Source organism: Sturnus vulgaris, chromosome 6 (assembly GCF_052056855.1).
Source record: "Sturnus vulgaris isolate bStuVul1 chromosome 6, bStuVul1.hap1, whole genome shotgun sequence".
NCBI classification, from domain to species: domain Eukaryota; kingdom Metazoa; phylum Chordata; class Aves; order Passeriformes; family Sturnidae; genus Sturnus; species Sturnus vulgaris.
The window spans coordinates 3,622,547-3,648,499 of NC_142248.1; the positions used below are offsets into that span (position 1 = coordinate 3,622,547).

At 47.1% G+C, this 25,953-nt stretch overlaps 1 protein-coding gene across 3 annotated transcripts in view; it reads left to right on the forward strand.

Annotated features, from left to right (window-relative positions):
• Positions 1-25,953, forward strand: part of SLC25A22 (solute carrier family 25 member 22) — a 51,326-nt gene that overhangs the window by 18,970 nt on the left and 6,403 nt on the right. For all 3 annotated transcript variants that reach the window (XM_014873608.2, XM_014873607.2, XM_014873604.2), the window contains exons 2-6: positions 4,023-4,129; positions 8,195-8,320; positions 11,455-11,510; positions 17,115-17,205; positions 25,684-25,802. In XM_014873608.2, coding sequence (XP_014729094.1) covers positions 4,110-4,129; positions 8,195-8,320; positions 11,455-11,510; positions 17,115-17,205; positions 25,684-25,802 — 412 coding nt within the window. In that variant the 5' untranslated portion in view covers positions 4,023-4,109. The remainder of the gene's footprint in view (positions 1-4,022; positions 4,130-8,194; positions 8,321-11,454; positions 11,511-17,114; positions 17,206-25,683; positions 25,803-25,953) is intronic.

Here is a 25,953-nt window from a genome sequence, read left to right on the forward strand (position 1 = left end):
GGGTGCTGGTGGACTGGGTGCCCACAGCTGGCTTGGAGGCTGCCAGTTGTGGCTCTGGCAGCCTGGCAGGGGAAGAGCAGTAGAAGGAGGTTGCTGTACTCGGCTCAGACTGGGGGTAGAGCAGTGGCATCTGGGGGTAGAGGTGGCAACCCATAGCTGCAGGGCAGTGTGGTGGCACTAAATGCAATGAGCAAGGTCAGAGAGGTGTGGGTAAGTTCAACCTGTTCTTCTCCTGTGATGTTCTGGCTTGTGGAGATGGTGGGTGCCTGTATCTCCAATCCAAGCTTGCTGGTGTGATGCATTAATGAGACTTGATGAGTTCTGTGTGCTCCTTTCCATGCCTCTCGCTGGACTGTGATGCTCTAGTAAGCACTTTTCCTCCAGGTGATAAGGCAAACACTGAAGGTTGAAAGTTCAGCCCCATGCCTCATGGGATGAGGAGAGCAGATACAAAGGTTGGCCTTCTTGGAGAAAGCCTCACTGTCTGATTTGTGTGGGAGATGTGTGGCAAGGCAGGGGAGAAAAATAGCACCACTTCTCCAGTGGCTTAGGCTGTGAGGACCAGGTACATCCAGACCTGTCCAGGATTGCATTGTGGTGCTTCTGGTGTGGCTGTTCTGTCACTGTCTGGAGCTGACCTTTGGGAGGTGAGAAAAGGGAAAGGCAGGTTTGAGGAGGCTCCTGGGCTCTTTATGTGTCAGCATGAGCTTCAGGCCATTCGCACTGCTTTGGTGTACGTGTGGCTCTGAAACTAATTTGCCTGATCATTTTAATAAATGTAGAAGGGATGTCCTGGTGTGCAAGTAATGGGGCATTAATCCATGCCTAGCTGTGTTAACAGCACTCTAGGAAGGAAATTCTCCCATGCTGTTCTCACTCCGTTAATTACGGGATGTTCAATTTAGGATCCCCTTCCATGAAGGCTGCTCAGCCTCTTTTGGCTTTCAGGTGGCTCTCTGATGACTCTTGTTTCACCTACTACCAGTTTCCTCCCAGTGCCTCAGCTCCTTTTACCGTGCAGGCTCCCAGTTCCAGCAGTGCCATTGTCCTGAAGTTTAACCATACAAAGACTTTCTGAGGCATCAGCAACCTTTTGGTGCTGCTGGCTTGTCTGCTGCCCCAATGCAGGTCCTGATGGCATATTTTCTAGGAAAATGCAAACCCTGCTCCCTGACACTTTTCCTACAGGAACCCTTGGAGCTACACCCTGCCTGGCTGCAGATGCTTGCCTGCTTTTATGTGCAGTTTTTGGCTCCTGAGAGCACTGTGTTCCTGGGAAGATGTACTTAGGTCTTTATTTAATGTCTTTCCTTTCTAGGTTAAACGTATAATGTTGTTCTGGGTTTGTTTTTTAAATGTCCTGTAAAATTCCTGGCATTCTCTTCCCAGCCTGTTTTTCCCCTCTCAGACTGCAGAACGGTAGCAGCTATTTTCCTACCCTGGAAACAACTGGGGTCTGGCTCAGCTCAGAAACTCCCTGACCAGGCCACTGGAGGCTTCATCATTAACCCTCTTTTAAGGGGCTTAGGGAGTTCTGTAGATTACAGCAAAGTGGTCAGATAGAGCTTGGGGTGACTTAGGGTTTGTTTTGCAAATGAACATTGGTTGGAGCTCTGTTTAAATAAACAGGGCTCAAATAAGCTTTCCACTTCATTGCATTAAAATCCCTTAATTCATTAAAATCCCCTGGCCACAGACATTCAGGCCTCTGCTGTGCCAGGTGCTGTTTAAACAGTTATCAAGTGCTGGTGTCTGCTGTAAAATGATCACATTGTTCGCTTCCCGTCGCTTGTCCGCGAGTTGAGTGGCTTTTGTTAGGGGTGATGATACTAGTCCTGGTATTTGCTGGTACAGCCAGCACCAAGGAAACCTGTACCTTTGCCCAGTTTTAAACCCAGGAAGGTTGTTTTCACCCTGTCTTGCTGTGCAGCTGCAGCAGGAGCATCTGTTCCCTGGTGGGAAGCAGCAGCAGTTTTCCAGCTGGATCAGACAGCTGCCGAGGACTCTGTAGTTACTGGGCAGGTAGGGAGCTGAAGCCAAAAGTCAAAAGAAAAAAAGGCCAGAGAGAACTAAACTCAGCTGTCCCAAGTCCCTCTTGGTGCAGGGGGACTCCATTGCCCTACTTGTGTCAGCAGGTAAGAAACAGCCCTGAGATGTAGTTGTGTGTCCATCTTGGTCTCTCACTCTTTTGGCTGCCTGGCTGTGGTGAGTATTGGCAGCCTTGCTGTCTTTTCTTGCTGTTGCCCTTTGTGGTGGATGCCTGTCCTCCTGAATGCCCCTCTGCATGGAAGGGTGCAGCAGAGGCAATGAGGGGGTCCTTTTGCTAGCCTTTGGAGCAGGCTACCTGGACCACTTGGTACATGTATTTTGTCAGGCCTGTCTCAATAAACACAAGTTTATTGAGAGTCTAGATATTATCAAGTGAGTTTTCATTATTCACAGCTTGTTTATGACAGGGTTACAGACTTTCAGCTACTAGTCATACTATATTCTTATATTTTTGTCTTACTCTGGCTAATTTGATAGAAAATTAGATTAACCTAAACCAAGCTGCTCTTGTGGACAGGCATATGAAAGCACATGTAAGAAGGGTGTAAGTGATTTTCACTTGAAAAGTGCAGATGTAGCTGATCTGGAGCTTTTTAAGGTCTGCAGCCACAGATCAGTTGAGATCAGGTAAGCTGTCTGAAGAGGGCTCACAGAAGGTAAAACAGCATAGTGCAGTGGGTGAGGTTTGTGTGCAGGGTTTTGAGGAGGAGTGCCTTTCCTTAGGGAGCTCCATGTGCTGGTCTCTCACAGCTCTAGTTGAATGTGGGGCTGCAGAAAAGGCAGTTTCAGTCTCATGTTGTCCAAGAGTGGGACTGTACAAACGATTTCGTGCTGTCCTATCCTTTACACATGATGTAAGGAGAGGGAGACCTGAACTCCTTCCCATGCCTGTTTGCACCATCACTAGCTCTTCACACTTTCAGGGACCTTTTATTCTCGGGAATGCACTGGGAGCCAGAGGTATCTCCAGAGCAGAAGTGTAGCCTGTAAGCCACTCTATTGGATGTGAGATTCTGTGTGGCTTAGGAAATCTGCAGTAAAGGAGCAAATTTCGTTCCAGAGGCTAAGGGCAAAGGTACCTCCTTTGCTCTGGCTCAGCATCCAGGTTTCATCGAGCAGGTGAAAGGGAAGAGGAAGGAAGTTGGCTGAATACTGCTGAGACACCTGCAGAAATCATAGGGCATCTGATTCCCAGGCTGGAGGTGAGGACATGAAGACATCTCCAGAAAGCTGAAAATTCTGGCCACTTCTGAAATTTTCTCTGGTGTCCAGATTTCTCAGTGTGGTGATTTCTAGCAGCTCTCATTAAACAGTAACAATGAAGAGTCTTAGAGAGAACTGGTTCCTGCAGTCTGGCACTGAGCTGAAAGCAGCAGTCCAAAGGGCAAAGTGGCATCAGTAGCTTGGGGAGGGAGAGGCATTCCTGAAAAGACTGAATGTGTCTGTTTTAGCTTGGAAATAGGGGAAGGATAATAACCTCTGGAAGAGCAGTTTTTTGAAGGCTGTCCTTTGGACACAGCATGTATGTGTTGAAGGGAAGTGCTGAAAGAGTCTTGTGATGACACTTGACTATCTTGGGCTGGCTGGGTGGACCTGCAGCGGGTTGGGGATGCACATGGTATGGTGTGAAATGCTCTCTGAAGTTTGAGAGCAGTGACAGACACGGCTGTCCTGGTGGCTGGGCAGAGCTTGTGCCCTGCCTGGCTGCTGCCCTTCCTCGCACACTGCTAGAACCTGATGACCCTGGCAACTCTTCCCTCCATATGTCCTTGTATATTTATATTTACACACATACATTTATAACGCTCCCTCTGGAGCTCAGGCCCTCCTTTGAGGAGATCAGGTGCTCCCTTAAGTCACTTGTCCCTCAGCTGACCTAACCCTACAGCCTGCCTGCCAAGTAGCTTCTGAGCTTTAAGAAGAGTATAAGTGTCTCAACTTTGTGTTTTTGGTGTCTTTCTGTCATTTCCCAGGAAGAAACTGAAGTGAGAAACAAGTGACTGGAAAAGAACGATTTGAAGGAACAGATTCATTTCTTAACAAGATCAATTTTGAATTAAATGGCTGATAAACAGATCAGGTAACCTTTATGTTTTTTTTTAATTGTGCTTTAGGTTTTTCTTTTTAAATCTTTCAAATTAATTTACATTTGCTATCCAGGAGGTTGGAGGAAATCACTTGATCGTCTCTTCTGGCCTTAAACAGTTTTGATTATTTCTCTTCTCCTTTCTTACCTGCTTTTTTTGAACCTTCTCTTATTTTCTGTCTCTGCCATGTTGTCACATCTCTGCTTTCTTCAGTTCTTTTTTCTCATTGCCTTTTTCTTTCTACTCCCTGCTTTCTATCCTGCATGAGTCCATTCCTTTTTGTTTCTTCTTTCAAAGGTCATCCTGACCTGCTGACTTCAGCTGCTGGCATCAAGGGAGCAAAGCCAGGTCCTTGCCCAGGATGCAGTACTTGTAATGACAAAGTCCACACAGCCTTGTTCCCTTACTCTACAGTCAAGGCTTGAGTGATAGCAGGAGCATGAAGTACCAACAATGATTAATGACACTTAATGTGCACAGTAGAAACTTAAGAGTATTGGTTCTGGTAAAGGCTGGATTTGAGTCTTCTCTGGAAGCGAACTGGGATTCATTTCCTGGAAGGACACAGTTCTACCTGTTGCTTCCTAGGAGCTGTGTCAGGTGGACCTGCACAGTCCTTCACATGGGTTTGACTTTTTGCTGCTTTTGATGTTGCCACAGCTAAGTGACTCCTGCGTGCTGTGGGATTCCTGTGGGGTTTTTCATGTTGCTTTTCTTTTAACATCTACTTTTCCAGGTTACCAGCTCAGGACAGGTGGGGTGAGTGGGTGAAGGAAAGGTGGTGACAGAAGGACAGGACTTGGCAGTGTCTGAATGCTGCAGGCAAGAGAGCTGCCCCTTCTTAGCGTTTACCAGGATTAGGATATCTTCCTGTACGCCTGTCTTCTGCAAATGTAAACAGTCCTGAGCCGTGCTGATAAAAATCCAGCATTGTGGAGTGTTTGTGTGCCTAGATTTGGCCATCATCCGCTACCCAATTTGGAAAGCACTTGGAACTCTTCCAACACACCCATGAAGGGCATGCTGAGATTCACCTCCATGGAGCCTGGCAGGTCTATGTTCCTGATAACCTCAGCAAAGCAAAGTGATCAGACGTCTGTGACTGAAGCCTGGTATTTTGAAGAAAGAGGAGACGTGTCCTACAAGAGGAGATGTGTCCTACAAGATGTGCCCTGGCTCCTCCAGTGTGCCCTTGGAGGTGTGAGCAGGAGCTTGCTGGCAACAAGTTAAAAGGGCTGAGGAGGAGCACTAGAAGAGGAGAACTGGGATGCATTTGTATTCCTTCCTGTATTAATCTGAGCAAATGGCTTCATTTGCATGCTAGCCTGCATTGTCCCCATTTCACTAAGCCCTGCACACGTAGGTAGTGAGAGGCAGTAGCTGTGCAGAAGCTAAATAGGACAGAGGGACCAGGTACAGTGGATTCTTATCCCTTGAGAGAGGAGAAAGCACTGACATGTGAAGTGAGATGACTCAGTCGCAGGGGAAAAAGCTTTTGATTCAGGTACAGTTGTCTTTATCTCATGTTCTTCTCTGTGCCTCAAATCTCTCACCTCTCCTGCTCTAGTCATCTCTCCAGTCGATGGCACCACATGTCTGCAGTGGTCACAGGCAGCCAAGCCAAGGAGATTTGTTTCTGTCACCCCTTAGTAGAAACATGATTGATAGCAAAAGACTAAAATCAACAGCAGAGGTTTGCTGCAAGGTGAGATCAAGGGCACTGCATTTCTGCAGCAGTGCATGTAGAATTTAATCTCAGTGTCTGGCTGGATACTGCCCCGTAGTCCATCCATACTGCTTTCCCCCTGCAGTGTTCTTGGGGAAATCTGGATGGTTAGATTCAGATGTGATGGGAATATTGAGCAAGGGTTTCTCCCCTACAGGCAGCCTCAATTTTTTTTTGTCTGCAGCCTCAAATTTTTGGTTTGCCCAGGCATGTCAGACCATTCCCCTTTACTGCTGGGGTCTGGGCTGAAATTGGGGAATCTCTTGCACTTAGAGTAGCAACAGGCAAGACCTTTGTGTCTATGTTTCAGTCCCACCTGATATAAACCCTGTGATGATTTCACTGTTGGAACAGGTTGAGAAAGAAAAGTGGTTTGCCTGTCCCAGGTGTTTCAGGGACACTTAGAGAAGTGATGACAGTGCTGAGGCTGGAAGGGGGCAATGGTTGTGCCTCACGGTCTGTGACCTGCCAACAGTGACTTTAGGCCTGAATCTGGGGAGGCTGAGGTGATCCTGTTTTCAAACACCTTGCTTCTCCATGGTGTCTCCATCTTGGCACACTTTTATCTGGTCTCTAACCTCCTCCTTCAGTGTGACTGTGGGTTAAATAAGGAGAGCACAATGAAGTGAAGCTTACTGTTTGAAATTTTTCCCATGTCCTGAGAACAAGTCGAGTGTAGAAGTTTGCAAGCAAATTATTCCATTCTTAGGCTGTGGCACAAAGATCCCTGAGGCAACAGTCGAGGTGGTGAGGTCTAAAAGCTGGCTCTGCACTGAGCTTGTGCCCTGATTTGGGCCTGTCTTCCCGTAGTACTGTGCTGATTTAATCTCAGTCAGCACTGTCTAGTTTGGAGCCGTAGGCTGAGCTCAGATCTGTCTGCCTGTCCTTGGCACCTCTTCCTCCAACTGTGCCAGCCCTGGGGCTGTGTATGCTGTACTGGCAGGTGTTGAGGAGGAAGGAGCTTTGTGTGCAGGACAGCAGAGGTGTCAAGGTGTATCAGTATGTCAGTCCTGACGTGTCAAGACCATGCTTAGCACTTGTGGACAAAGTCTTTTCTATTTTTTCCATCCCTCATTTGTCTGCTTCCCTCAGGGACCCTTCAAGTTGAAAGCTTGAGTCTCCATATCCTGCCTTTTCCTCAAGCATGGCTGCTTATTGATCCTCTCTGCACTTGCCCCTTGATGCAGAGTGCTCTGGAGTGCTGTTGGGGGGAAGATGTCTGCAGGGCTTCACCCCACCATGCCTCAGCCAGCTTCAGCAGTGCTGTTTCTAGAGGGTAATGCAGTCTGTCCCCCCCATCCAGAGCAGCAAGTCACAGTCATGGAAGGCAGTGTGCTGGTTCCCTCGGTGGGAGGATAGGCCTTGCAGGCTCACTGTCTGCCATCAGTTTAATATCTGACACATCCTGTGTTCAGGGAGCCATATCCTGTGCTTTATTGGAGGGAACTGACTCAAACAGGCTTTCTTTGTCTCTGTGTGCAGTGGTTTATTGAGCATGTAAGTGCAGGACATTTTTCTTAATTGAATTTGCTGGGAACCCGTGTTTAGCTGATGTGGCTTTCACTCAGTGCCACTTGCAAGAATTCTCTGTGGGGGCACCAAGGGGAGTGTAAAAAGCCCCGTGCTTCAGAAGCACGTGCAGCAAGCCAAGTTTTGATTTCCCCCAGAGGTCTGAGCTCACGTCTGTGCACCTGCAGCCGTGCGGGCAGCCAGCCCGCTGCCTTCGCCAGGCTGCTGCTCTCTGTGTGTTCCCCTGGCCCTGGGCCGTGGGTCTGGAAGCAGTTTCCCGTGGCTGTGGCCATCTGCTCCACGGCTGCCAGCTGGGTGATTCTGCTGGGCCCATTCCCACATGATGGTAGCAGCTGATGTGTCATGAACCTCTCATTAGCTGCGGGTCCAATTGTGGTGCAGGAAAGCGTTTGTCAGTAAACCTGCTGGCTCAGATACCATCAGGCCCTAACTGAAGGCCGTCCACATGGTAGATGGTCCAGCACTCAGTGTTTTCTCCTCTAGGGATAACAGAAATCCCCAAATCCTGGGCAACAGGATTTTTTTCTGCTCCTGGTAATGTGTGGGTTAGGTGTTTGGCTCCACTCCACTCATCAGTGGTTTGTCCTGATGGTATGTGCTGCTTTCTCTGCCTCCTCATTTGCACAGCAGGAACCAAGCTTTGCTTTGTGGAAGAGCTTCCTTTGTGCTGGGGGGATCAGTCTTGTCTCACAGTGATGCATTAACTCTGGTCATGCAAAAGAGCTCAGCTCTTTCATCTTTCCCTTCCCTGCTATTACCCAGTTCTAAGATATCTGTTTGTCTCTATCTCATCCCCTTACAGTTTACCTGCCAAGCTGATCAATGGAGGGATAGCTGGGCTGATTGGGGTCACCTGTGTATTTCCCATTGACCTGGCAAAAACTCGCCTGCAGAACCAGCAGAATGGTCAACGGATGTACAGCAGCCTGTGAGTACTACCCACACGGGCACCATCCCTCGGGGCTCTCCACGGGGAGTCCTTCCACTTTGGTACCTTTTCCAGGTGAGCTCAGCATCTTTAGGAACTGGGCTTTCCTCAGGAAAGCCAGGGGACAGTCTGGAGCCAAGCTGTGCTAGAGCAGATAAAGCAAATAGAGCAGCACTTGAGGCTGCTGAGCCGAGCAGAGGAGTCCTCTGCAGAGGGCACATCTGTTTGCATCCCTTGCTTGGGAGCAGCCTGTTCACTGCTGCCAGGGCTCAGAACCGAAACACAAGGAATCCTGATCAGCTGATCCCCAACACAGGGAGTCTGCTGAGCTAGTCAGGTGCCTGAGGGAATTTCTGCCTCTATTCTGTTTCCATTGCTCTGATATTGGAGATCCTTCCTTTGCTGTGTTAGTTTTAAAAAGAGGAAGCAGTCACTCATTCCCAGTCCAGATCGTGGCATGTGGGCCTTTTAAAGGATCACAGGCTGACATATGCTATAGTTAGACTGGCCGTCCTGTGTCCAAAAACCCCTGGTATTGAACTGTAGGAAAAGAAGGCATGAGTGTATCCAGCCCACCAAATTCACTTGGAGTGTGTGTTGAGTGCTTAGGGCTGCATATCTGCTGTGGCAATGTGTACCACACTCAGCACAAAATGCTTTATCCTGGGAACCAGAGACAGGCCTTCGTTTTCCAAAAGAATGGGTGGTATTGAGGGGAAGAAAGGACTGGGACTGGTGAGGTATGTCCTGTCCTCCTACCACTTTGTTTAGAACTAGTGTAACCTGATCCCTGCTCCTCCACACCATCTTTTCCTCTTACCTGCCCAGAAGAATTTGAAGCAGAGGGGGAGTAGGAAGGAAATGCTCTCTGTGCTGATGGCTTTAGTCTCTGTGCCTCCTTGCTCTAGCTGATGATGTGAGCTTAGGCTGTAGGCTCTGGTGCTTCCCTTGACAGTTCCTGTGCTCTGCTCCCTGCACTGTTGGCAGGATGTGGCCTGTGGCCACCCATCTTGCTTTGCATCCCCTTTTGTTTTGTCCTGCTCCTGCTGTAGATTGCTTCACCTCCCTGAGGACCACTCTTCCTCCTGACCTGACATGTGACAGCAGCAAGGGTTTGGGCAGAGTGAAGAACTTGTGGCACCCCTTGGGACTGCCTGCCAGAATGTCTCATGCCTGGAAGGGAGCTCGGTAGGAGAGAGGCTTTTATCCTCCAGCAGTCAAGTGCAAGTCAGTTCCATAGCCAGGAATTGCTGTGACATGAGGAGATGTTAAGGACTACATAGGATTTACCCTGTATATTTGAACTGGCTGCTTCTAAGAACGGGAAGGGCTGAGCTTTACTAAGAAAGTTTCCCCTGTTACAGGGGCTTATTTTTCTGGAAATGCTGATGTGTGCCCATCAATACTAGATTTCCTGATTATACCAATGACATGGTGTCTGCTGAACACCCAGGAATGCAGCACGTTCCTTTAAAATGTTGGCTAAGATAGTATGCCTCACTTCTGCTTGGCTGAAGAGATCTATGACATCAGGGGAACCTTTCACTTGAAAAAGACAGACACTGGAGGACTTCTGAGGGGTGGAGAGAGCTTGGCTTTGGGGCTGTGCTGCCCCAGGTATGTTATGCATCATTTTAATTGGCTGTTGGCTCCCTTTTTCCAGGGAGAGAAAATGTGGCCTTGGCTGCATTTACTCTGCTGCAGCTTGAGGGGCTTTAAGTGACGTGCAAGCTCTATCCTGATGCAGCAGGGCTGCATGAAAATGATGGGAGCAGCTCTTCTCACTCCTCTCCCTGCTATGGCTTGTTCAAAGCAGAATCACTGGCTTAGGGAAAATGTGTTCCCTTCAGCACTGCAGTGTGAGAACTTGATGGGAGGGATAGGAGAAAGTTGCACTGAGATTTCTGGGGATTGCAGATGTGTTGGAGTGGCTGCTCAGAAGAAGGAGATGAGTACATGTGACTTACAGGGGCTGGGGTGGAATGTGTGAAAAATGAGATGCCAGAGGATTCAGGGAGTCCCAGCAGAGGGGATACTCATTGCCATGACTGGCAGCAATACAGGATGGGTTCTTCACAAGCAACTTTAAAACAGCCTTGACCCAGGCAGGGCCATAAACCCCTCAAGGAAGTTCTGTATTTCCTTCTCCTCCACCTCACCACTACTGCAGAGCTGAGAAGTTTACTCCTTGTGTTGCCAGATCTCTTAAAAATGTATTCGTGTTTTCATCAGCCACACTTCTCTTGTTATTGCTTAAAAGAGCCTTTTATTCCTTAAATTATGTACACATAAATGCATGTGCACCTCTCCCTTCCTCTATGGCTACAGCAAGTACCTGTTTTCTTCCCAAACACCCTAAAGGCAGCATCCCAGCTTCATGCACCTGTGGTCCAGAGAGGGGAATCTGTGCAGCCTTCCTGAACCGTGACTTTGGATTTGCTAGGGGTGTGTGTGTCTGTGCCTTCAAAAGCCTTTGAGCCATTCCAGTGCTCTGCAGGGTTCCCATTTGTAGTAAATGTGCTTGCAGTGAGGAAGGTGACAGTTTTCCCCTTGGAGCACAGTACCCTGCCACGCTCTCCTCAGGGCAAGAGCCTGAGTGCTTGCTGCCTGCTGTGGGACTTGATGTGTTAAAAGTGTGTGCTTTGATCTGCGTGGGAGGCCACAGATGACTGAGTGTTCAGGTCATCTCGTGTTTGTGTGCCTTGTGTCAAATTTCACAGAGTAAGTCAAACAAGTCAGCGTGGGGGGGTTTTGGCCCCCCCTTATTTCCCTTCCAGAGCTGGATTTAAAAATGTGTACACGGGGATCTGCTTGTTAGAGCATCTCGTGTACATTTGCCACAGGGGACCCTGCAAAAACAGCCCTTGCAGTGACACTTTTCCCTTTTGTGTTTCTAGAAAGCAGACAGTGTGTGAAGGGTGAGCCAGGGGTTTCAAAGCCCCTGTGAATTAGGGGTTGAAATTGGACTCAGGCCTCAACAATGGCACATTCAGAGGCTGAGCAGTTCCCATCTCAGCTGAGGGTTTTGCTGACAGAATGTAAATGGAAACCACTCCAAGAAATTCGCTTTGTTTTTCTCTGCACTCACCCACCTTTGAGGTCCTGTGGTTCATCTCCCTCTGTTCTGTTTGCAGGTCTGACTGCCTCATTAAAACAATTCGGTCGGAAGGCTACTTTGGCATGTACAGAGGTAAGTACAGCTGACTCAGGCACAGCACAGCTTTTGTGTTGGAAGCACTGGTGCATAAGTAGGAGGAAAAGCTCTGTTCTCTGGCATATAAAGCAATAACCTGGCAATATCCTAGGAGGTTGAGCAGTGCAGCTGTTTCTAAAAATAAACTCCTCCATGCAGGTGTCTATTCAGATATCTACCACTGAGGACTTGAGTCCTCCTCATGACTGTTTTGGTGTTAAACCTTGCCACTTAATGAATTTCTTTACTATCAGTTTAAGTGAAGCTGCTGGACTTTCCTTCAGGACTGTATGTTATGTTTCCCAGTTTGGGCATGGTAGCTTTTGACAGAGGGGCAGTAGCAAACCAACTCTTAAAGTTCTGTGGTTAATGATTGAATTTATGTCAAAGCCCTCCACCAGCATGATCAGGCCTGCTGTCTCAAGCATGCCCAAGTGCCTTGTTCAAGCATTAAGATAAGCTGCAATTAAAAAAAAAAATTAAAATAACGTGGCCTGCAAAAAACTCCCTTGGGATGATAAGAAAATCCAAGGTTGGGTCAGGGTGGAGTTTCAGCTGTTTGGTTGTTGTGTGCTGACTTGCTAGAAATCCCTCGACTCCTTGGCTCAGGCTGTCTGCTACAACAGTGAGTTCCTCAGCTGATGTTATACCTTTTCTAGTTTAAACACAAAATCCCTGCAAGTTTTTAAAGATTTTGAGGAGAGGAGACCAGCAGGCCACATTCTGACTGTACTTGTAGCAGAGGAAAATGTGGAATACCTCCTTGGCTTACAGCACAGTCCAACTGGCTTCATTGACACTGAGCTCTGGTTCATTTTATGTCCTGATAGTCACTTGCTTGCATATGCAGTTTTTATCTAGGGTGCTCAGATAGTATTCTTGGTGGCACCCAGTCACTGATAAAGCCTGATTAAAGTTACACTGCTATGGTTGAGTCCTTGCTCTTTGTTTGCCCAAGCGGAAATGCAGAGATGCTGGCGCCTTGCTCTTGGCATGTGCACTGAGTGTCTCTTGCTGCTTCTGCCCTGCTCCTAAGGAAACACAGGCATTGTGGCCGGCCAGCCTGGGAGCAGCACTGGATGTTCAAGCAGCATCTCTTGCCCAATTTCCTGGTGGGCGTTTCAGGGGAGTGTGGTGGATGGCAGGGATGGATTGGCTGCTTTGCATCAGCTTTCCTGGGAGCAGGCAACGAGACAAATAACCTCGAGGAACCCTGGCAAGCTCCATCTTCAATGCTAGCAGTGACGTGTTCCCCTTTGATTTTTCCAGAAGCTGGCTGCTTCTGTGTTCCTAGCCAGGAATTTGAGCTTGTGTTAACTTTGGCTGTAAATGTGCAATGGCAGGCTGCTTGGTGGGAGGCAGAAGGAAGGAGGTGTTTGGGGAAGCTTATAGGGGAGACTGTAGGACCAAGAGTTTTTGTGAGGATCAGGACTTTTGGAAGAGACAGCTTTGTCCTTTAAGGCATAGAGTGGTAAAGAGGATGTGGATCTCCAGGCCACGTGTCATCCCCAGGCAGAAGAGTGCAGAGGGTTTTGCATACCTCTTTCTTTTCCTAGCTTTTCCCAAGTCTGGTCAGCCTAGTCCATGTCCCTAACTCTGTTCAGAGTGCTGATAGTTGCTTGAAATTACTTCTAGCTATTTGGTAGGGAGCTGGGTTGGAGAGGCCTTTTTTTAATAGCTCCAGCTCCTTCCAGAAAATGACAGATACTTCAGCATGGCCAGGGTGCAAATATGAGTACTCCCAAGAGCAGCAATCCTGGTCTCTGTGCCTCAGTTCTGTGAGCTAACATGAGTAGCTCTTCCCTCCCTCTCAGGGAGAGGGTTGGTGGGTAAAATACATCCAAGGTCCATGAAGATTGTGTGAGTACTTTTCTGGAAAGAAGGTAAAGAGATGTCTGAGCCTTGCAGAGAAAGATGGAAATCAGGTGGTGGGACTGGTTCCTGCTCCTTCCAGCTGTCCTAGTTCCCCAGCAGAGTTTGCTGAATGACTCACAAGATCTTATTTGCAGGCTTTAAGCTGAAATTGGGAGGATTATATGTTAATGTGCTAAAGTAACAGCTGCTGCTCCCCATAGAGGAGTCACAAGCACGTCAGTTGTCCCTGCAGATCCTTTGGCCTCTGTCAGAGGACAGAAAGGGTCTGTTTAGGCACAGCCATTGCTGCTGTGTGTCTTCAGGGCTCCTTCATCTCAGTGCAGACAGGAGAGTGGCTTGTGCTTGTAGGAAGTTTTTTTTTGCAAATTGCCTCTTAAGGTGTTTGTGTGGGCAAACAGTCTTTGCTTTATATGAGTAGCCCATAGCAAACTGTGTGATATATAAGGCACTCCAAACGTTTCTCTCAAGTTCTTCCCCAAAAGTTAACAGGGATTATTCTTGGATTTGTTTGGGGCAGGAAGAAGAGGAGTTCCCTCGTGTTTTTTCCCATAACATCTAGCAGCAGTGCCTCAAAGCTGGATGGTGCTGTCTAGCCCTGTTTGTGCTCAAGGAATTGATGGTGTCCAGCCTTAAAACATGATGCCAAGTGAATGAATCCATAGTGCCTGTGGTCTCCATGGGCATCAGTAATAGGGGACGTTGGAGAGATACTCTCTCAGTCCATCTGCAGTCCAGCCAGAAGCCACCTAAAGATCCCAGTACATGTTCTGAGCAATCCCAGTGCTGTTTACAGACAAGTGTTTAGCCAAGCTGGCAGGAGCCAAAGGCCCAGATGAGGCTGAGGAAGTGCCCTTTGCTGTTGGTGACATTTGGAGGGTAGCTGCACTTCAGCTGCACTAGTGTGGCAGCCCTCCCTGGCCTCTGCTAATAATGTCTGCCAGTGCAACGCTGGGGGTGACTCAATCCCCCTGTTATGTAGGATGCTGGTGATGTATAAGGGCTTCTGTGAGAAATGGGTTTTAATAAAAAAACAGGGCTTGGTGAGAAGAGGGTCCTGTAAGTTTAGTTGGCAAACAACTGGTTTTGCCCCTGGTTGATTTTCTTCTTTGTAGTGTTTCCTTACTTCTTTTTGAAATGCTTTGTTTTTTAATGAGTGCTTTTTATTTTTCCATTCTGTTTGTCTGTCTTTGCTTGTGGTATATGTAGCATTGCCTGTAGGCCAAGATTGGCTTTAGTTAGGGAAGTACTCAGTGGTGTGGGTAGAATTGAGGAGACTTTACAAAAAGAAGAAGCTGCTGTGGAAAGCATACAGCCAGCAGCTGGAGTATCTAATTTCTCCTCCTCCAGTAAATTGAAGCTGTTATGGATTATTCAGGACAGGGATTATCCAGTCTCTGCTAAGCAGCTTTTCTGAAAATATCAAAGATGTAGGAGAAAACCCAGGTTCATTAACTTTTTTTCCTGTATATTGCATGTTTTTACCCTCAGCTTTATTTGCAATTGAAGAGAAACTTCCATGAAAGCTTCTTGGTTCCTGAAGGTCAGCATGTGGAAGTGTACTTGTGTACCTTTCTTGCTTTATAGTTTGAAGTTGGTTTGCTTTCTTTCAGTGAACCCTTTTCACTGCTGTTGTGAGTTTATGCTTTTTTTCTTCTTTCTTTTCCAAGGAAAGGGTTATTCATGCTGCATGTCAGTGTACAGGTGTTATACTTCATAGCCATTGGGAGTGCCATTGAAGTTGTCTTCAACTTGGTGTTTGAGGAAACACTTTACGGGTAGCCACTTCCACTTAAAATTAGGCTGTGTGGATTTGCTGTGTAGATGCTGATATGATTGGCATTAGAAGGTGGATGTGGAGTGTGAAGATCATTTCTGTGAGCCTTCTCTTCATGTGCAAGAGGCATGGCAGAGGGGACATGATGTGTAGGAAGAATATCAAACTGAAGCAGTGCAATCACTGGTGCCCTTAAATTTTGCAAAGAACCAGAATTGTGAGGGACCTGTCCTGCTAGTTGATTTGTCTACTGTAAAAGATGATGCCATTTGTTGGATGTCAGTGTGGAATGAATGCATTGCTTTGGCTTGCTATGAGGCAGCATTACTCTGTATTTTCTGCAAAATCTAAACATGGGAGATGAAATGGGGGAAGATGTGTTGGACTGCCCAGACCTGAGCAGCAAAGGCTGTCTTTTCTTGCTGCAGTTTTCTGAATGGTGGAGGTGTGTCTTCTGAGCAGAGGATGTAAGGCCAAGGATTCCTGTTGTAGTGGTCCCAAAAGTCCCACTGTGACTTTGCTTCCTAGTCTGAGGAAAGTCCCCCTAAACCTTTGTCTTTCAATTTTTGAAGAGAGGAGAGTCCATCCCCAGGAATAAAGGATTGAGCTGACTTTCTCTAGGTGTATTTGCCCTTATAGCGCCTGTCAACTTGGTTCAGAGGTTCTGAAAATGAACCCCACCAGGTCTTTGGAGCCTCCTGGGGGTACAGGCTTCTCTGGCTGTTTCTCTTTGGAATGTGAATCTTTGGGATAAATTGTTTAAATCTCAGAGACAAGCATAAATGCCTGTATTTCTGTTTGTTCTTACAAAGATGTTGAAGTCCATTTACAAGTCTCAAGTGTAGCTCCTTTGGAGGGCTTGGAGCTCAGTACATTTCAGTGCAGGTAGGGAGAGCTTGAGGCTATCCACTGGAGGACTTTCTGAACCGTAGGATTTAAATGGAGGAGAATGTGCTGGAGTGTTAATCTAATGGTGCAAACCCCACTCTGCTGGGAAGGGACTGGCCCTTCCCTCACCCCATTTCCCCCAGGGCAGCTGGAAAGCCTTTTCCAGCCACTGTGCTGCACTGCTGTTGCACTAATACCAGTGTTCAGGACCCACAGCAGCCATCCAGGCCATGCAGACCTTTCATTGTGACAGGCACAATACAGGGATTTGCTGTTTGTTGCTCCCGACAAAAGGGCACTCCAGCGGGTGGGGGATGCAGGGAGACAAGGCTTGTTTACAGCCCACGTCCCCCAGCAAGCCTTGCCATGGAGCTGAGAGGGAATTTCTGTGTGCTGCAGCTTGTGGTGGGCAAAAAGCCACTTCAGCGGTGGCCGTTCTGGGGGTGACACCCAGTGGTGATACACAGGGGAAGCCACTTTGCTCTAAGGACTGGTCTAGAGCTGGCTCTGTGCAGATGAGCCAGGTGAGTTCAGCCAGCCTCCACGTCTTTCAGAGGCTCTGCCTTTTCTGAGCTGCTTGGTAATCAAGCTGCTGTGGTGTTTTTTGAGGAGGAAACAGAGAAGGGATGCCAGTGAGAAGGCAGGGCATGGATATCTCAGTATCACAAAGGAGTTGGGACTGGTTGTTACACCATTTGTACTCTTTTTCTGAAAGTTTGATGTGCATCCTTCTGAATTCATAGGAATGCATGCTTGGATGAGAGACAAGGATGCATGTATACATGGTGGGAGGTAGTAGCAAAGCTGAAGAAATTACAAAATACATATGGCAAATGGAGTAGAAACACATCTGGGGATGTTTTCACAAACCCAAGGTGTTGGGAGGCAGAAACACTGGTAATTTTCAGTGGTGTTTTGTATTTCTAAATCCCTTTGATACACTGTGAGCTCTCCTTCATCTGTCCTTGGTTTTGTGGAGAAGTTACAACGTATTCCTGAAAGATCCAGTTAACAGTTCCTTTATTCTCATTATCCAGTGTCCTTTTTCTCTTTTCCTTGCCCAGGGGCTGCAGTGAACCTGACTCTAGTGACACCAGAAAAGGCTATCAAACTGGCAGCCAATGACTTCTTCCGGCATCACCTCTCCAAAGACGGGTGAGTAGGAAATTGACCTTTTGCAGTCAACTTAAAAGACACCGACCCTTGGAACGTGTCTGGTGAGACATCAGAAAAAGGTGGAATGGGAGAGTGCAATGACTGAAATATGAGTTGACCTTGAACAGCTCAGCTGGTGATTACGTTCAGGCTAAGGATGCAATGTCTAAAATGGGAAGCGTGAAGCACTCCACTGGATGACTGCTCTTTATTCAAGCTTCTAAAAATAATCCCAGACTTAAGCCAAGGTTAGCAGATCCAGAATGTGTAGTCTAAGTATTCGAGAGGAACCCAGTGTCACTGATCATTGCTCAAACAGCTGCTGGGAGGACTCTTGTCTTCAGCATCCTCTTATGCTCCTTCTGGCTCAAAAAGGTATCAAGTTCTGTAGACCCCAAATTTAGCACCCCTCTTCTTCTTTTGTACTTTGAAAATAATTCTAGAGAGGTGGTAAATCTGAATTGACTAAGGGCACTTGGAGCAGCTGACCTTCAAATAAATGCTGAAGGAATAAAATTACCCATTCAGCTTGCAAGTGGAGTTTGGTTCATGTCAATTAAATGTGAGTAAAAGGCATAAGATGGAGCAGTTGAGAGGAGCTGGATCCTGAATATTTAATGCTGCTTTCACCAAGATGTTTTCCAAATTGCATGGGAAATAGTTGTCTCCCATCAGAGAGAGGCAGACAAGGGCATTGTCTCCAGTCCTCAGTGGCAGTAGATAGAATGACAGCCTGCTTGGGATATGATCCCAACAATTCCCATGAACAGTTATGGGGTGGGGCCTCAGTGAAAATGCAAAGCTCCAGCACAATTACTGGGCTTAACAACTTCCCAAAACACATCACGTCAGTCTTGGCTGCTGCAAGTCAGTGTCTCAACAACTTCTGTCGAGATTGTGGACTGACAGATTGAGAATCCATTTTTTTCCTGTACCTTTTCTTTTTTTTTCTTTTGTTCTGGAGTCCTTTAAAGTAGCAGCTAACATATGTCTGCGTGACTCATCGGCTCACAGCACTTTGTGATTTTGTGACTCAAGTCTTTGAATAGCCTGTATTCCGTGCTCTGCTCAGACAGTGGGAGGTAATGATGTCCTCTACCAAGAGCTGTGTCTCATCCCTGCAGCAGACAGACTGGCACACCTTGGTGTACTGCAGTAAACAGCAGCACAGCCTTTTGCCACCACCTACAAAGTGGTCCGACAGGGTGCCAACCTGCCGCACCTTGTACTGCCACTAAGGGAATGGTTTCATGGAAGAAATCAGACTAGCATTGCAACGTATTTGACGTTCTGAGAGAGCAATCGCTGCTGTGATGTTCCAGCCATTAAAAGGGGACATGCCTGTCAATCCATGTCCTGCATCATGAGAGGTGAAAGCTTCCTCAGAGGACAAGTGTGTGTGTCTGCCTCAGTGCTGAGTCCAGCTTTGAACAGATCTTTGGGTAAGTGGGGTGCAGCTGTTTCCATGGGCAGCTGAGGTTTTCACTCAGACCTCTTCCAGTTTGACTTTGGGTCACTGGATGGTGCACACATGACATAGATGATGTGCTGCATTTAATTCAGAATAAAGGAGCTAGAGAATTTTTCCAAGAGCAAGACACTCTATTCTCCTAAATCTTACATACTGATGAGTCTGGCACTACAGTGACCTAGAGCAGGAGCGTGATACCACCCAGGTAGTGGGACGTCTTTGTGTCTCAACACAGAGCATTTTTAGTTCTTTTAGAGAAAAGAGAGGTTGGGCCACAGTTAGGTGACAAGAGCTAGGCAGCATGTGGAGTCAAAGTCACTCTTCTCATTTAACCACCACGGGGGGCTTGGATGAGTGAAATCTGGTCAGCTGTGCTCTTGAGGGTAGCCAGCATGGGCTGGACAGAGAGGCAGATACTACTGGGGTAGATGATTTAAGGTGTTTCTACCTAGAAATGTCACCCTAAAATATGATGGGAAGAAAAATGCCTTGCAGGTTTGCTGTGGCTGGTATAGACTATGAATGTGGGATCTTGGGATGCTTCTGTCCTGTCCTCCCCAGTTGCCTCAGTAAGATGGGGCAGGATTAGCAGTGCTCTCCTACCCAGGATAGGGTGCATACCTGCTAGCACAAGGCTGGGCCACCTATTTCACAAGTCCAGCCAAAGCCTAGTTATGAACAACAAAATAACGTGGGGTTAGAAAGGTGAAGCCTGGAGCTGCCTGGCACATGGATGTGGTTTCATTTCCTGATATGTAATTGCATCAGGCAAGGTGTAACACTGGGCAAAAGCAAAGTGAGGGTTAGGATCAGTGTAAGGCTGGATCAGCAAGGTCTTGGTTCAGCTCCACCAAAGTCCTTTTTGCACAAGCCAATCTGTCTGCTGTGTATATTTGCAGATGCTGTGCCCCTAGGTCAGTATTCCAAGGGATGCTCTGACTGAAACCTGCAGCAGGCTGCTAGACCTGCTTACATTGAATGCCTTAGGGCTAAGCATCTAGCACTTATCTTGCTTGAAATATGTTGCATGAGTTAGTAATCCTTTTCTGATAAAATGTGCATATTCTACCAGTATGTGCTGATTAAAATATGTGATATTAAAATAGGCCTCAATGTGCAAAGGAGGAAGCGTGTGTGGACCAGAGAGAGTGTGGCAAATCCAGCATGACTCAAAGTAAACTCCAGTTAAACAGCTTTCAGTGTACATTAATGTATATATTTTTATCCTTTGAAAAAATTAGTGTTGGAATTGCTTTTAAACCAGGATAAAAAGTGGCATAAAGCCTATTTTTGAAAGGCCAGACTGAAAACAGCACCTGTGGTGTAGGAAGCTCCTGACTGCAAATTGCTGGAAGAGTATTTTAGGGATGTTATGACTACAGGTTTGTGCTAGTCTCCCTTTTCCCTGCCTCTGCTCTTGGACACTGCTGGAGGTGGAGCATTGGGGCAGCAGGCCCTCCCAAGGTATCCCATGCTCTTGATGGTGCAGCTCTCTCCCTGAGTGTGCAGGTGTGTGTTCCTGCAGCTCTCTCCACCCTGAGACTAACTCCTGCCTGTACCATGGTTTTTTCCCTCCTTTTGGTGCAGGGGGCATGTGTGCTTACAGGCTGGGGGATGTAATTTCTGTTTCTTTGCCAATTTCTATTTTAATGTCAAGGCTATTATATATTATGTAGCCTACAGCTACAGCTTTTTGTGTTCTCACAGAAACAAAATTGAGCTGTCCCAAGCTGTCCTGGTCTTTTAGAAATGAGGGAGACCTTAGTGAGTTGTGTGACTGCTGAAAACATACTTGCTCTGCCATGGAGGAGAGGAGGGGAGACCTAGATACTGAAAAACCTGAAGGGCATCCCATGACCATGACTGAATAAGGCAATAAGGGTCAAGTGATTTCCTGTGATGATTTTGACCTAAGAGCCTCAGCAGTTCCCAGGAGAAGAAGGTGACACACAGAATAATCTCCAGACAGATCTTTGTTCCTGTGTCATTCTGTGGGGAAGAGTTTTCACTAGGCTAGAGAAGGCAGAGTGTGGAGAAAGGGGAAGCTTCCAGTCTTCAGCCTGCTGGAAACAGGTGGGATTTTTTTTAACTCTGGCTTTTGAAGCTGCATGTGTTGAGAGACTAAGTCTCATGTCTGCTGTTAAAATAGGAGTGGCTTCATTGTCCAGAACAAACAATGTGAGGAGTCACCAGGACTAAGTGACTCCTCGCATGAAGTAAAGTTCATACTCATACTTGGGTATGAAGCTGAGAAGGCAGTTTAGGTTGATGGTACACCAGCATTCAAAGTACATCATTGATTATTGAGTGCTCAGTGTGTGAGGCCTCTTTGATTGGTTTAAGTATTGCCTGCTTCTTATATCCTCTTTGAATCTGGGTGTTAAACAATAAAATCAGTTCCTTTGAGGTGTCTTACAAGGTTTCATGTTTATCTCCAAAGTGTGGAGTCCCAGATAGCTTTTTTTGTTGGGCATGTGTTTGCCAGGTTTTGTTCATTTTTCAGGTTCTTGGTTAAATATTCTGCCTTGGCTGCAGTAAAAAGTGTCTCATGCTTTCTTACATAAACAATTTGTTGCTCAGAAGAACTTTGCAATGTCCCTGGCTGAATTTCCTGCTGCTCTTCTCCAAGGTGTTATTCCCTTACTTAGCCTGTCCTATTTAATCTTGACCTTTATTTTGTTTGTTGTTTTGAAGCAAAGGCTGGCAATCTGCTGTCTTAGCAGCTCGGATTCCTAGGAAGACCAGCATGACTGACTTAATCCTGCCTTTGCTGTGCTAGCAAATTTTCTTCCATTCTGCTTCCTCCTGTCTTATATCTTTGCACAGGGAAGAGAAATAGCCAACTGGTAATCCTGGGACAAGCAAGGTACTTTCCTTTAGTCTCATGCAGATGTGGAGACTGGAGCTTATTGTCCATTGCCTTCCCAGATGATACAAATCCCCAGAACTCTTTCTTTCATCTGCTCTTCTTTCAGGCTCTCCTAAAATACTTGGACCATCTCTTCTGTGTCATGAGTTTAGGTATCAGTTGCATGGCCTGGTTGATCCTTGAGCTGCAGTTAGCCTGTAAAGTAAGGCTCTCAGTTTAGGAAGAAGGAGTGCTGGTGCTAGTCCTGGTGCTGAGCTGCTGTATCACCCTGCACACACTGTGCTTGGCCTTTCTTTGGCACTTGTGTGCCCAGACAGCCTCTCCTGCAGTTATCCACTGGGTACTCAGACACTTCTTTCATGTAGGTAGCCCTCATCCAACTCACTGGGACTTGGAAGTGGGGAAATCTCTCCCTTCCCCTTGAGAAGGAGATAGGAGCTGATAATGTCACTGTGCCAGTACAGGATCAGCTTGGGGAGAGCTCTTTTATTTAGCACACAGAGTTCAGGCAGTTGCAGTGGGTTGAAGCTGTTGACATCTAAGGTCAGCCAAAAAGTAAATGCACTTTCAGCTGTTAATGTGGTGGGAGATGTGCTGTTTAGTCACAGAATGCACCCATGGGAGGAGCATTGTCCTTGTCATCATTCCAGGCACACGTCTTGGGATGAAATGTGAGTTGTATCTGTGTTCAACATGCTCATTCATGTGACCCTGTCCATTGTTCACTTCCACAAATGTTCACATTGGAACAAAACACTTGGGATTTCCTGCCAGGCCAAATCTGATACAGGTACAGAGTCGTCCTCCTCTTAGTCCAAACATGCAACACAGAGCTCCTGCACATACCTGGAATAATGATTTCCAGATCAACGTTTAATCTGGCAATGTTACTTTGATGTGTCTGTTCCACATCAGTACTTTATTTGGCTTCTCTGAGGTATTTTTGAGCTGGCACTAGAAGTGAGAGGGAGCTTGTAGTGGGAACTGTATTGCTTTTACATTTCCAGCATGATAGCTCCAGCTTTTCTGAAGTGCAGTTGCAGTAGCTTGTTGTTCCCCCTTGGAATACCAGGGGTTGGATTAAATTTAGGGACTGCCTGGCAGTTTGTGTGCACATCCCCTGTGACTGTGGCAGAGAGGGTGCTCTTCCTTTGAAGGACAACTCCTGAGTGCTGGTCTTCTAATACATATCAAAGACCCCCTGTTTAAAATGTTTGAAAGGAACTGGCTCTGTCTGCTTTGAAACTCCTGGGGAGCTTTCTACAACCTCTTGGGCTGACAGACAGAGGCAGAGGTCATTTTATAAGTGAGGAAAATGATGTCCAAGCTGGGGACAGTAGCCTCTTGGGTAGGAAATAGAAATGGATTGCTTTGTATGGATGTTTCTTCAGCTCAGAGATTTCCACTCTGGAAATGTTGCCATCCAGATTCCAGAATGGCTGGTTCTGGTCCCTGCCCAAACACAGTAAATTCCTACATGGCCAAGATTTTTCAGAAACTTGAAAAAATCCTGCACTGCTCCCATGTGACATCGATATACCAAAGCTGTCAGAGATCCTAACTTTGAACTGATTGCTCCCAAAAAGCCTTCCATAAACCTCTAGTTCCTTCTTTCTGACTTTATTTTTCAGTTCTAGTTTGAAACTCTAATTTAAATCAAACATTAATTTCCTCCCCTTCCCATTTGACGTTTTTGATTTGTCACAAATTAATAGTATATCAGTAAAAAATGTGGAACAACTGATTTCTGCCAGTGCAGAATTTGAGGCTATTGGGTATATGTTATATTTAACATTCCCTTGCTGTGATAAAAGATGGTTTCTGCATTTGTAGAACCAGATCTTTGCTGGAGTTGCAGCTTTTGAAGTTAGTTGAGAGGTGCCAGTTTTTAAACCACTGAGGATAAGGCCAGTGGTGCCTTAAATATATAAACCCCTTTGTTGTCTAGAGATGAACAGTTTTCAAACCTTCCTTTTGTGTGCAGACTGGTAAGGTTTTGCAAAGGCAGTTTGACCCCTGTATGGCAGCTTTTAAACCTCCTGTCAAAAGCTTTGCTTATCTTAAGCTACTATTTTTTTTTAACTCTCCCCAGTTCCCAGGATGTGCAACCCAAAAGCTGAGAGCCCGTGTTCTAGATGCTTTTGGTGTACCTGTTTGACATCTCTAAAATACATCCACATACATAAATCCTTCCTTGGGTCATACTGGCATAGCTCCATGGAGTTCAGTCAAGTCAAGGCTGACTTGAGTTGGCTGGGATAATGGTCCAAGATGAATATGTAGGCCAAATCTTCCTGATCTTTTGAACTGGTTATCAAAGCAGTCGCCCTGGATGAAAGCCAGAAGATATGTACTCAGGGATGCTCCAGGGCTCTTGCTAAAGTGGGAGGTGCTCTGCTGTGCCAAGGAGAGATTCTGGCAGCCAGCTCCTTTGGGTGGTTTGCTTCCTCCCACAGCCAGGCTGGGAACTGTGCAGCCTTGCTGCTGACTGTATCGAGCCTCTCAGAGACTGGTGCTGTGCTTCAGGCCGCCCAAAAGGCACAAGTTGGCCACTCCAAGTGGCAGTGGAAGTGGGAACCTCTGGATCTGCACACCCTAGTTCCCCCATACCTCCAGGAAAGCCTGCTATGCACACTGCAGCACCCGTGTGGGTGACTCAGTGGGAGGGATTGTTCTTTGGAGCTCCTCATCTGTGGGGAAATTGGAAAGGAGAGACTGAAATATTCTTTCTTTCAGCCTTATAGGAGAGCTCTATATTTAGTTGCTGGTAATCCCTGTTGTGGCTCTGTGCCTCTAATCCCCTGCCCTCATATCCTCCCCAGAGAAGATGAGAGGTGGAGAAATCGGCCCAGCTTACGTGGTGGGCCAGCAGGATTACAGTGCATCTGCCCTCCCTTTCCTCTAGGCTTGGCATTGAAACTGCTTTGCTGGCCCACTGCCCCACAGCTGTGCTGTGTGTGTGCATGTGAAACCCCTGGCAGGGGAGTGTGCCTGGGCTGTGCAAGGGAATAGGGAATATCACTGTGGGACTGCTTCTGCCACAGTGTGGGGATGTGCCTTGAACAGGTTAAGATGAGGTACTGCTGCAGAGCAGGGCTGGGGGAGGTAAAAATAGTACTTGCATTTAAAACAGAAAAAAGAGGAGGCTCTTTCTCTCTGGCTGTGTGATTTATACACGCTCGTTTTTTAAACCCTTTTAGAAAAGAGCACGTCAGACATAATTTTTAATCAAGTCAGTGTTTTCTGGTGCCAAGATGTGAGGTTTTTTTACAGGGTAAAAACACATCACTTTCTGAAAATTGAAACTTTGAGGTTTTGCATCCTGAGTTCCTTTTTTTAGTCTTAGCTAGGCTCTTTCATAGCTTTGGAATGGAGGGGTCAATGAAATGCTGCATTTTGCTGGATGAGAACATGTTGCTGACAGTCCCTGCTCTGTAGTGTAGAGAATGCACAAATCTTCATTGCTGAAGGTACATCCCATCCCTTGTCTCTCAGGGAGGACCAGTTTAGTGCAAAGGCTGTTTCTTCAGGTTTGGAAGATCTGGTAAGATGAAGCAGCTCCTAAGCACAGAGGAACTGCCTCCCTGATTCACATTTGCTGTTTATTTACTTGGCTTTTCTCAAAGAACTCCAAAGCAGCGAGTGGAATATTTTCCCTCCTTGCTCCTTGTCCTGTGGTCTGTTTGTTGACAATTTTTAAAGGACTAGGCTGGCGGGAGGAAAGCTGCTTATCCCCCTTAATGCTCAGGTCCTCTGGTGCCCTCTGAAGTGATACCCTTTCTGAAAGCTGTGTCCTGACCAGAGGCACCATCAGGCTGGAAGAGAGCTGCAGTGCCCTGGCTGTGGGTGGAGGGGGCTGTGTACTCCTGTCTGGGGCTGTTCTGATGAGGCTTGTGGCTTTTCTGAATGTTCTGTTTCTGGGGACAAAATGAGTCTATTCTGCAGGTCAGGTGGTGATGCAGAGATACCAAGCCTGGGCTGTGCTGAACTGTCAGGCCTAGCAGGTTCTGCTGCCCCCTTGGCTGCCTTTCCTGTAAGCCCCAGGGTCAGAGATGTGCCCCAGGCCTTGCACCAGCTGCCCAAGTGTTATTCCATGCCACCTCCTCTGATGGACTCTTTCTCTCTTTCCTTTGGGCAGGAAAAAGCTGACACTTCTGAGGGAGATGCTGGCAGGCTGTGGTGCAGGTACCTGCCAGGTGATTGTCACCACTCCCATGGAGATGCTCAAAATCCAGCTGCAGGATGCAGGACGCATTGGTACGTGGATTTTTCTGCCCTGAGCAGGGAGAGGGGAAAGACCTGGGACTGGGCTTTCAAAGCCGAGCTGAGAGAATGAATGGAGAAAACCCTTTTCCCTCCGAGCCCTGCTCTCCCATGTCAGAGATACCACAGATGTAGCAGAAGTTTC